Below are 12,944 nucleotides of genomic sequence, written 5' to 3'. Positions count from 1 at the left end.
AAGGAAGAGGATTCTGACAAAGTATAAGTAAGAGCAGAGATGGTAGAGATAATGGTCACAATCTTACCTACCGTTCATGTCACGCTCCTGCTGCAGCGAGGTCACAGAACAGCCAAATCTCCGTTCAATGCAGCGGGATGGGAAAATCTCGTCGGCATGAATGGTGATAAGATTCCGCCCAATGGGTGGGATGAACATTGAAAGGCAGGATGTAATGGAAAGACTGACTAAATGTAGCGTGTATTAAGCCACTTTATCTGGATGACTTCCATCCCAGGTTGCTAAAAGAAATGGGGACGAAGATAGTGAAATGGCATGCCATAATCTTACAATCATCCAATCAGGTAAGGGGGAGGTGGCAGAGAATTTCAGCGTGACAAAGATGACACCTTTACTCACAAAAGGATGCAAGAACATTAACTGCAGCAATGGGCAGATCAGTTTTCATTAGTAGTGGGTCAGGTTTTAGTAATAACAATCAGGGAAAAGATTTGTGGAGGTTTGAGTTAATTAAGAATAGTCAGCACAGATTTGTAAATGGTACATTGTGATTGACTAATAAAACTTTTGATGAATTAACAGAAAAGGTTGATGAAGGGGATGCAGTGAATATTGATTTTAAGAGTGTTAACAAAATTGAGGTTCGTGGAATGGGAACGTCAGTGCAAGTTTGTATTTAAATAAAAAACTGGCTTATGAACAGAAAACAATGAGTCATGGTAAATGATTGTTTATCAGGCTGGAGGACGGTAGACACTGGGGGTGATTCACCAGCCCCATTCATCAATGGCAGGAATCCTGATTGCCTGCTGAATCAGGCATTGGGGCGAAAACCAAGATTCCTGCCAGGTGTGAGAACTATCAGGATTCAACTGACCGACCCCACTGACCCGATCAGGTTCCTGCCCGGAGTGGGCAGCAACTAGATCATTATGTTTCTCTTTTCTTTTGTTTATCATCGAGAGATCTAGGGGGCGATTCTTTCAAAAGTGCTGAATTGGTGGAAAACTGTTCTAGATCATGACTGTTTTTTCAGAGCAGCTTCAGACCCGAATCTCCCCACTTGAGGGGCACTTTTTTCACTCAGAGGGTGGTGATTATCTGGAACGAGTTGCCAGAGACAGTAGTAGAGGCTGGTACAATTTTAAAAAGCATTTAGATAGTTATGTGGGTAAGATGGGTATGGAGATCACAATCGTGAATATCATTAAAACCCAGGGGACGGGGCCTATTCGCTCCGCAGTGGCCCAGATCTGTCAGTCTCCCCGTTTGCCTGGGATCCCCGCAGTGCTGCCCTGACACCCTCCGCCAGCCCGGAGCACCTCGATGTCCAGCCTCCCCCCCCAAACAGTGGCGATTCCCCTCACCTCGGCAGACCCCCCCCCCCTCTCCAGGAGGCACGTCTCCCCGCAGACCACCCTCCTCCCCCCCCAGCCCACCCCGATCGCTGGCCTCCCTCCAGCCCAGACTGATCCCAATGCAGAGTGGCAGCGGGACCCCCCCAACCGTCCCAAGGCCCTGCCCACAACACACCTCCTCCCCCTTGGCGCTGCCCAATGCCTGGTGGACAGTGCCAAGATGCCCCGAGCATGGGCACTTTGTCACTTGGGCAGTGCCAGGGGGCACCGGCTGGCACTGCCAGGGTGCCCATGCCCATGGGGGCACCGATTACCCCCCTTTCACTCCGGCAGGGTCTCCCGCTAGTTCCCCAAACGTGGGGAGTTACTCTAAACCCCGCTGGAATGAAGTACTCTTGGTGGGGTGGGAGATGTTATCGGGCCCAGCAAGTTCCGTGCCGAGCCCGATAATCGCATTTAAAATACATTTAAAGTATATGTAAAACATACTCAAATGACTTACCTCACTTCCCGCCAAACCTCCCCATGGGCATGGGCATGTTCCCAGTGGTGCCATTTTCATCCAGTTCGGAGATGCACGCGAGTCGTAAAAGCTCACAGGGAACCCACGAAATGGCCGTCACGCGCATCTCCCAACCCAACCTTCCAGAAATGTTGGAGGTCGCAATGGGAGAATCAGGCCCCTAGATTCTAGAGATCTGGGAAATAAAGCAGCTTATTATTACCTCATCAAATTTAAACTTATTTTGATCTCAGAAACTCTTTATTCGATTAGCTAATTTTGTGTAAGACTTCTCAGCTTGTTCGATCCGAACCTTTCTTGACTCTCTCATTCTGTTGTATCAATCGTACATCCCCTGAATGTATTTTGTCATTGAGTCATAGAGGTTTACAACATGCAAACAGCCTTTCAGGCAATTTGTCCATGTCGCACAATTTGTACCACTAAACTAGTTCCAAATGCCTGCATTTGGCCCATATCCCTCTATACCCATCTTACCCACATAACTATCTAAATGCTTTTTAAAATTGTACCAGCCTCTACTACTGTCTCTGGCAACTCGTTCCAGATACTCACCACCCTCTGAGTGAAAGAATTGCCCCTCAAGATCCTTTTGTATCTCTCCACTCTCACCTTAAACCTATGCCCTCTAGTTTTAGACTCTCTTACCTTTGGGAAAAGATGTTGACTCTCTACCTTATCTATGCCCCTTATTATTTTATAGACCTCCATAAGATCACCTCTAAGCCTCCTACGCTCAAAGGAAAAAAGTCCCAGTCTATCCAGTCTATACTCCTTATAACCTAAACCATCAAGTCCCGGTAGCACCCTAATAAATCTTTTCTGCACTCTTTTTCTAGTTTAATAATATATTTTCTATAATAGGGTGACCAGAACTGTACACAGTTTTCCAAGTGTGGCCTTACTAATGTCTTGTACAACTTCAACAAGACATCCCAACTCCTGTATTCTGACCAATGAAACCAAGCATGCCGAATGCCTTCTTCACCACCCTGTCCACCTGTGACTCCACTTTCATGGAGCTATGAACCTCTAGTCCGAGACCTCTCTGTTCTATAACTCTCTCCAACGCCCTACCATTAACTGAGTAGGTCCTGCCCCGAATCGATCTACCAAAATACATCACCTCACATTTACCTAAATTAAACTCCATCTGCCATTCATTGGCTCACTGGCTCAATGGAGCAAGATCCTGTTGCAGTCCTTCTTCACTGTCCACTATGCCACCAATCTTGTGTCATCTGCAAACTTACTAACCATTCTTCCTAAATTCTCATCCAAATCATTAATATAAATAACAAATAACAGTGGACCCGGCACCGATCCCTGAGGCACACCGCTGGTCACAGGCCTCCAGTTTGAAAAACAACCCTCTACAACCACCCTCTGTCTTCTATCATCAAGCCAATTTTGTATCCATTTAGCTACCTCACCCTGGATCCTGTGAGATTTAACCTTATGCAACAACCTACCATGTGCTACCTTGTCAAAGGCCTTGCTAAAGTCCATGTAGACGAAGTTGACTGCACTGCCCTCATCTACCTTCTTGGTTACTCCTTCAAAAAACTCAATCAAATTCGTGAGACATGATTTTCCACTCACAAAGATATGCTGACTGTCCCTAATCAGTCCTTGCCTCTCTAAATGCCTGTAGATCCGGTCTCTCAGAATACCTTCTAACAACTTACCCACTACAGATGTTAGGCTTACCGGCCTATAGTTCCCAGGCTTTTCCCTTCAGCTTTTCTTAAACAAAGGCACAACATTTGCTACCCTCCAATCTTCAGGCATCTCACCTGTGGCTGTCGATGATTCAAATATCTCTGCCAGAGGACACACAATTACCTCGCTAGCCTCCCACAATGTTCTGGGATCTATTTCATTAGGTCCTGAGGATTTATCTACCTTGATGCACTTTAAGACTTCCAGCACCTCCATCTCTATAAATATGTACACTTTTCAAGACATTATTATTTATTTCCTCAAGTTCCCTAACATCCATGCCTTTCTCAACAGTAAATACCGATGAGAAATATTCATTTAAGACCTCACCCATCGATGACCCGTTGATCCTTCAGAAGCCCTACTCTCTCCCTAGTTACTCTTTTGCCCTTTATGCATTTGCAGAAGCTCTTTGGATTCTCCTTTGCTTTATCTGCCAAAACAATCTAATGTCCCCTTTTTTCCCTCCTGATTTCTCTCTTCCTTACAAAGTCACCATTCAACACATTGGGTGGAATTTTCCCATTCTGCCCATCACGGGAATTGTAATGGGTGAGGGGCGAACCATGGAAAGATCTATTGACCTCGGATGGGATTTTCTGGTTTCAGTGGTAGGGTGGCCACAAAATGCTGCCCATAATGTCTTCTTCCTTCATTTTGTTGAATTCAGGGTACCACGCTTTCTCTAAACTATTCGTTCCTATGTTTTGAACATATTTGAACTCATTGTCACCTCAATTTACCATTTCTCTTCCAATCTACAAGACTTGTTTAGTTTTTTTAAATTCTTGATTCTGTGTATTACTATCAACATTCTGTGGGTTGTTATTGACCAGAAACTGAACAGGGCCAGTCATATAAGTACAGTAGCTACAAGAATTGATCAGAAGCTGGGAATTCTGCAGCGAGTAACTGACCTCCTTTCTACCAGCTACAAGGCACTAGTCAGCATTGTGAATGAGAATTCTCCATTTGCCTTGCTGAATGCAGCTGAGGCAACACTCAAGAAGCTCAACATCATGACAAAGCAGCCCAATTTCTTAGCAGCCCATCAACCATCTTAAACACTCATACCCTCCATCATTGCAGCACTGTGGCAGGAGTTTGTGCCATGTACATGATGCACTGCAGCAACTCACCAAGACTTGTTTGATCATACCTTTCAAACCTGTGACATCTACCATCCATTAGAACAAAGGCAATAGGCACATGGGAACACCACCACCTGCCATTTCCCTCCAAGCCACACACCATTCTGACTTCCCTTCCTTCACTGCAACTCCTTATTAACAGCACTGTGGGAGTACTTACACCTGAAAGACTGCAGCAATTCAACAAGGAAGCTTTATGGATGAACAACAAAAGCTGCTCTTGTCAGCAGAGCCAACATTCCAGGAAAGAATAAATAAGTCATAGGCTTTGGTCTCACATAGATTTCTCGCGCGGTCTTTCTCCCTGTTATCACAGTGGTAACATTGCAAAGATACATTATTGGGCGAGGAATCTTACCAAAATCTGGCAGTGTCAGGGTCTGACTAAAAACCGACAGGTCAGGTTTCTCCACCTTATAGCACTTTGTCAAACAAAACCTGGGGCGGCGGGGGCAGAGGGGGTGCTTCATACCATCGTGTTGAGGGTGGGGCCTAAACATGCACGTAAAGCCCGATTGCACAGAGGCTGGGACGCCCCAATCAAAGGAAAAATAACGTCTCCCCACGTCTCACGGCAGAGGTCTTAGAGGCTCCCCACCGCGATCAGAACTGGTGTCTTCCCCCGCATGGAGAGTGCAGGCTCAGGATTGCCCCATTGACTTTGAAGTGCACTGGCGCATCGTAAGGACATGAAATATTATACCCATGCAAATCTTTCCTTTTTGCTGTATTGCTTTATCTATTTTAAAATGTTCATATTTTACATTTACCTTTTTTATAGTGTCGGAATCAGCTGACCTAATTTTCCTGATTGATGGATCGGGAGATTTGAGAAGTGCTGAGTTTCAGTTCATACGTTCTTTCATCGCAAATTTCATTCAAGATCTCAATATTGGCTTTGATGCCATTCAGATTGGCTTGGTGCAATACAGTGACACCCCCAGTACGGAGTTCTATTTAAACACCTATCCCACAAAAACAGAAGTCCTCAATGCCATACAAGATCTTCGCCAGAAAGGCGGAAACCAAGCCAACACTGGAAAGGCCCTTCAGTTTCTGATTGACAATCATTTCATTGCATCGGCCGGGAGCAGGGCAGAGGAGGGGGTTCCTCAGGTGATGGTGCTCATGACTACAAGACAGTCTACTGATGATGTCAGACGGGGAGTGTTTTTAATAAAAAAGCGTGGCACTTTTACATTTGTTGTTGGGACGAGAGGCGTTAATGCAGCCGAAGCTAAACAGATAGCTACTGATCCTTCATTTGTTTTGCACATTCCCGATTTCCAACAAATGGCTAAAACGAGACAAGAGTTGATGTCACTGTTTTCATTAGTGGCCACCAAACAATTGGTGATCGAGGTGGGAGAAGCTAAGTCTGAAGGTGCGTAGCTTCCAACTTCTGTAAACACTTACATATATAATTGTACAAATAGCATTCAACAAAATTGAAGACATTGCCCCTAATCAAATATCTTTCCTTTGAACCCAGTATTTCGCTTTGGAGAGATGTTGGCCTTTTCGAGATACATCTCTATGATTAGATTGTTTGGGTCTGTGTTACCCAGGACTTTGAACCTAAAGATTAAGGCAAAATACTGCAGATGCGGGAATCTGAAATAAAAGCAGAAAATGCTGGAAAATTTCAGCAGGTCGGACAGCATCTGTGGAGAGAGGATAGGGACATGCAGACTCGAAACGTTGGCTCCATTCTCTTCCACAGATGCTGTCCTACCTGCTGAGATTTTCCAGCATTTTCTGTTTTTGTCTTTGAACCTAAAGTTGGCACATGACCAGATTTGGATAAATTGTCTGGAAATTGGAGCAAAATGCTCGGCCAACCAGGTGGCAGAGAAAAAAAAACTTGAGTGACCATTTCAGGCAGGTGGCCTCTGGTCAGAACTGTTCCTCTCTCCACATATGCTGTCTAGCTTGGAGAGTATTTCCACATTATCTATTTCTATTTCAGATGCGCAGTATTTTTCCTTTGTGTTAATGCTTCCCACTATTCTGCACACTGCCTGACAAATAGAAATGTATTCAGTCCCATTTAGGAATAATTCAGTAACAGACCTTTTTATGTGACATGTATTGATGGACACAGATATTGCTTCTGCTCTGTATATAATTTACAATTAGAGTTGTACCTTTTATCGCTCTTTGTTAGGTTTGTCTATTTTCTGTGCCTATGTTTGTCTAATTTGGTGTTTTGCGTGCTTATTTATTAAATAAGTAACAATTTGTTTAAGCTCTTAATGTGAGTTGTAAATTACAAATTTTCAAATACTTTGGTATGTATCATTGGTAGAATTCATTTTAAGTTTCATATCCCTTTGCATATTAGACCAGATCATTTACAGCTATAATTTGGAAAATCACATTGGGCATATGCTTAAATTCCAGTTATTTTATCCCAGTATGTGAAGCTGTGTTCTGGGATTTCAAATCTGTACAATTCTTTGTGTGTCCTGATTAGCCTTGCTTCAATCAGCTCAATATTGTTCAAACCCTTTGCATGAAAAGAATCCTTCACTTTACGCTGCCAGCTACAAATAAAAGTTTATTATTTTGGAGTATGAAATGACTTAAACCAAAATTTCAACTAACATAATGTTATTTTGCAGTTCAAGTCAGCAAAAGGGACATCATATTCCTGATCGACGGCAGTTCCAGTGTGGGATATGCAAATTTTTTGCAAATATGCAAACTGATCATGAGTATCACTGAAAAATTTGTAATTGGACCAGATTCTGTTCAGATTGCTGTGATACAGTACAGTGATGCTGCAGTAACTGAATTTCACTTAAATACCCACTCAACACAATCTGCTTTACAAACTGCTCTGAAAAGACTGAGTTTGAGAGGTGGATGGACACTTAACACGGGTGCAGCTCTAGACTACGTCTACAGAAACCATTTTACCAGAGCTGCAGGAAGTAGGAAGGAGGACAGTGTTCCCCAGTTGTTGGTGCTTATCACTGGTGGAAGGTCTGAGGATGATGTCAAACACCCTGCAGACACCCTGAAGCGAGCTGCTATAATGACCATTGCCGTTGGAGTCGGAGATCCAGCACAACTAAATGAGATTGCGATTGACCCCAGTTTAGTTTTCAGTGTTGATGATTTCCATTCTCTACGAGAGTTACAGGAACAGTTGATGACACCTCTCTCAACATTGGCTGGTGTAACCATAGTTTATGAGAAGCCAACTGTTCCAGTTAAAAAAGGTATCCAAAATTTTAACAACCACTCTGGGTTTGGGTATTTTAAATAACTATTATTGAACACAATGCTGGGAAATGTTGTGCTCTTATGCAAGATCTTATTTTATGTTGAAGATTCACTAAAATAAAACAGCATTGGGGGGGCAGGGGAGATGGCAGCATGGTGGCACAGTGGCTAGCCACCCGGGTCCAATTCCGGCCTCGGGTCAATGTATGTGTGGAGTTTGCACATTCTCCCCGTGTCTGTGTGGGTATCCTCTGCGTGCTCCGGTTTCCTCCCACAGTCCAAAGATGTGCAGGTTAGGTTGATTGATTGGCCATGTTAAATTGACCCTAGTGTCAGTGTATTAGCAGGGTAAATATGTGGGGTTACGGGAATAGGGCCTGGGTAGGATTGTGGTAGGTGCAGACTCGATGGACCGAATGGCCTCCTTCGGCATTGTAGAGATTCTATGATTCTATGAAAATGCATTCCATATGAAGTGGTTGCGTGCTTTTGCTCTAGATTTCTGTATTGCATTTAAATCACTCTTAATAAAGTGAATATCAACTGTAGGATTCCCCTAGTGAGGTTGCCCTGGAGACAGAGATATTTTGTTCACCTCAGTCAGGCAATATATTGCGTTTAAAAGATAATAAATTCCTGTGTGACAAATATTGCCAATCAATGTTTATTGTTTTACTTGTTCATGGGTTGTGGCTGTCACTGGCTGGGCCAGCATTTATGGCCCAACTCTGAGGGCATTTAAGATTCAGGCACATTGCTCTGGGTCTGGAGACACAAGTCGGCCAGACCAGAATGACAGATTTCCTTCCCTAAAGGACATTAGTGAACCCAATGCATTTTTGAGACAATGGTTTCATGGTCATCATTAGACTTTAATTCCAGATTTTTATTGACATTTCACCACCCCAGAGAATTCCACAGATTCACTGCCCTCTGAGGGAAGAACTCCCTCCTGTTTGTCTTAAATGGGTCACCCCTTACTCTGGGATTATGCCCTCTGGTACTAGACTCTCTCACAAGGGGAAACAACCTCTTAGCATTTACCCTGTTAAGCCCCCTGAGAATCCTAGATGTCTCAATAAGGTCACATCTTATTCTTTAAACTCCATTGAGTACTGGCCCAACCTACTCAACCTCAGCTCATAAGAAAATCCCTCCATATTCTCATCCAGGTTATTAATATATATTGTAAATAATTATGGCCCCAGCACTGATCCTTGTGGCACTATGCAAGTTTCCCAAGAACTTTCTCTGTATTGATAGTTATTTGATTTATTGGATCCAGTTATATATTGGAGAATACTGGTCTAGTTCAGGAAGTGTCATTTGCTGCATGCCCACTTGAGCAGTTATTCTTGTTCCTTGTAACATAATCTCTATGATAACACTATATTTGCTGTCTTGACGTTCTTCCACAGCAAGAACAGCAGGATCTTGATTTGATTTGATTTATTATTGTCACATGTATTAGCATACAGTAAAAAGTATTGTTTCTTGTGCGCTATGCAGATAGGGCGGCACGGTAGCACAGTGGTTAGCACTGCTGCTTCACAGCTCCAGCGTCCCGGGTTCGATTCCTGGCTCGGGTCACTGTCTGTGTGGAGTTTGCACATTCTCCTCGTGTCTGCGTGGGTTTTCTCCGTGTGCTCCGGTTTCCTCCCACAGTCCAAAGATGTGCGGGTTAGGTTGATTGGCCAGGTTAAAAAAATTGCCCCTTAGAGTCCTGGGATGCGTACGTTAGAGGGATTAGCGGGTAAAATATGTGGGGGTAGGGCCTGGGTGGGATTGTGGTCGGTGCAGACTCGATGGGCCGAATGGCCTCCTTCTGCACTGTAGGGGTTCTATGATGATAAAGCATACCGTTTATAGAGAAAGAAATGCGAGAGTGCAAAATGTAGTGTTACAGTCATAGCTAGGGTGTAGAGAAAGATCAACTTAATGCAAGGTAGATCCATTCAAAAGTCTGATGGCAGCAGGGAAGAAGCTGTTTTTGATTTGGTTGGTACGTGACCTCAGATTTTTGTATATTTTTCCCGACGGAAGAACGTGGAAGAGAGAATGTCTGGGGTGCGTGGGGGTCCTTACTTATGCTGGCTGCTTTGCGAGGCAGTGGAAAGTGTAGACAGAGTCAATGGACGGGAGATTGGTTTGCAGGATGGGTTAGCGACACCCACGACTTTTTCTAATTTCTTGCGGTCTTGGGCAGAGCAGGAGCCATATCAAACTGTAATGCAACCAGAAAGAATGAATCATAGAATCCTACAGTGCAGAAGGAGGCCAATCGGCTGATCGTCTGCACCGACCACAATCCCACCCACGCCCGATCCCCATAACCCCATGCATTTACCCGAGCTAGTCTCCCTGACGCTAATGGGCAATTTAGCATGGCCAGTTCACCTAATCCGCACATCTTTTGGATTGTGGGAGGAAACTGGAGCACTCGGAGGAAACCCACGAAGGCACGGGGAGAATGTGCAAACTCCACACAGACAACGATCCAAGCCGGGAATCGAACCCGGGTCCCTGGTGCTGTGAGGCAGCAGTGTTAACCACTGTGCTTTCTATGGTGCATCTGTAAAAGTTGGTGAAAATCGTAGCTGACATGTCAAATTTCCTTAGTCTTCTGAGAAAGTAGAGGCATTAATGGGCTTTCTTAACTATACTGTCAGCATGAGGGGACCAGGACAGATTGTTGGTGATCTGGACACCTAAAAACTTGAAGCTCTTGACACTTTCTACTTTGTCCCCGTTGATGTAGATAGGGGCATGTTCTCCACTATGCTTCCTGAAGTCGATGACGATCTCCTTCGTTTTGTTGGCATTGAGGGAGAGATTATTGTTGCCGCACCAGTTCACCAGATTCACTATCTCATTCCTGTACTCTGTCTCGTCATTGTTTGAGATCCGACCCACTACGGTGTTGTCAGCAAACTTGAAAATCGAATTGGAGGGGAATTTGGCCACTGTCATAGGTGTATAAAGAGTATAGTAGGGGGCTGAGAACACAGCCTTGAGGATGATCGTGGAGGAGGTGTTGTTGCCTATCCTTCCTGATTGTGGTCTGTGGGTTAAGAAGTTCAGGATTTAGTCAAGAACAAAGAAGAACAAAGAACAATACAGCACAGGAACAGGCCCTTCGGCCCTCCAAGCCCGTGCCGCTCCCTGGTCCAAACTAGACCATTCTTTTGTATCCCTCCATTCCCACTCCGTTCATGTGGCTATCTAGATAAGTCTTAAACATTCCCAGTGTGTCCGCCTCCACCACCTTGCCTGGCAGCGCATTCCAGGCCCCCACCACCCTCTGTGTAAAATATGTCCTTCTGATATCTGTGTTAAACCTCCCCCCCTTCACCTTGAACCTATGACCCCTCGTGAACGTCACCACCGACCTGGGGAAAAGCTTCCCACCGTTCACCCTATCTATGCCTTTCATAATTTTATACACCTCTATTAAGTCTCCCCTCATCCTCCGTCTTTCCAGGGAGAACAACCCCAGTTTACCCAATCTCTCCTCATAACTAAGCCCCTCCATACCAGGCAACATCCTGGTAAACTTCCTCTGTACTCTCTCCAAAGCCTCCACGTCCTTCTGGTAGTGTGAAGTAGTCACAGAGGGAGGAGCCGAGGCCCAGGCCACGGAGTTTGGAGATGGGTTTTGTGAGAATAATGGTGTTGAAGGCTGAGCTGTAATCATTAAATAGGAGTCTGACACAGGGTCTTTATTATCTAGGTGTTCCAGGGTTGAGTGCAGGGCCAGGGAGATGGCGTCTGCTGTGGACCTGTTGCGGCAGTAGGTGAACTATAGTGGATCCAGACAGTCTGGGAGGCTGGAATTGATTTATGCCATGACTAGCCTTCGGAAGCACTTCATAATGATGGATGTCAGAGCCACCGGATGATTGTCATTCAGGCACGCTGCTTGGCTTTTAGTACTGGGATGATGATTGTCTTCTTGAAGCAGATAGGGACCTCAGATTGTTGTAAAGAGAGGTTGAAGATGTCTACGATTAACCCCGCCAGCGAATCCGCGCAGGATCTGAGTGCTCGTCCGGGCCAGTCGCTTTCCGTGGGTTGACCTTTGCGAAAGCTGCTCTGACATCTGCAATGGTGACCTCAGATATGGGTTCATCCAGGGCTTCCAGGGTTGAGGGCATGCTCTCGCTGGCCTCTTGCTCAAAACAGGCGTAGAATGCATTGAGCTCATTGAGCTGGCAATTTTACATGCCTTCATCTTGTAGCCTGTTATGTCAGGCTACAAGATGAAGGCCATCTCTCTTTGGCCTGATTGTTGTGAGTCATGAACTATTTTCGTAAATGGCTGCCATCTTTTCTGCTAGACTCCTTTCCCATTCCACTCCAGCCAACTCTGCCCTCTTTCCTTTGTAATTACCGTTATTTAGTTTAGCCCTAGTTGGATCCACACACATTGTTCTAGGAAACTGTCCCAAATATACTCCATGAATCCTTCCTGATGGCCACCTCTGCCAATTTGGTTTTCCCAATCTACATGAAGATTAAATACACCCATGATTAACGTATTGCCTTTTTTTTCACATGCTCTCATTTTCTCCTAATGTATTCTCCATCCTACAGTATAGCTGCTGTTAGTTGGCCTGGACTATTCTCGCCAGTGTCTTCTTCCCCTTGTTATTTCTTACCTCCACCCTTATGGATTCTACATTTTCTGATCCAAGATTATTTCTTGCTATTGTACTTATTCCATCTTGTACTAACAAAGCTACCCCACCACCCTTTCCTTCTTGACTGTCTTTACAAAACGTCGCATACCCCTGAATATTTAATTCCCAGTGTTTATCTCCTTGTAACCACATCTCTGTAATGGCTATAAGATCATACCTATTAACTTCACTTCGTGCCGTTAATTCATTTATTTTGTGCTGAATACCGCATTTAAATAGCCATTAATTTTGCATTTTGACCATTTATTCCTATTTTGAC

General features: G+C 44.6%; 1 protein-coding gene across 3 annotated transcripts in view; it reads left to right on the top strand.

The window, feature by feature from the left end:
- The window catches only part of LOC144503795 (collagen alpha-3(VI) chain-like), a 122,218-nt gene that overhangs the window by 66,595 nt on the left and 42,679 nt on the right, over positions 1-12,944 (top strand). For all 3 annotated transcript variants that reach the window (XM_078228685.1, XM_078228686.1, XM_078228684.1), the window contains exons 3-4: positions 5,536-6,138; positions 7,379-7,981. In XM_078228685.1, coding sequence (XP_078084811.1) covers positions 5,536-6,138; positions 7,379-7,981 — 1,206 coding nt within the window. The remainder of the gene's footprint in view (positions 1-5,535; positions 6,139-7,378; positions 7,982-12,944) is intronic.

Source organism: Mustelus asterias, chromosome 14, assembly GCF_964213995.1.
Source record: "Mustelus asterias chromosome 14, sMusAst1.hap1.1, whole genome shotgun sequence".
Classification (NCBI taxonomy): domain Eukaryota; kingdom Metazoa; phylum Chordata; class Chondrichthyes; order Carcharhiniformes; family Triakidae; genus Mustelus; species Mustelus asterias.
Note: the sequence above shows the minus strand (reverse complement) of the source record. Positions and strands in the feature narration are given on the sequence as shown.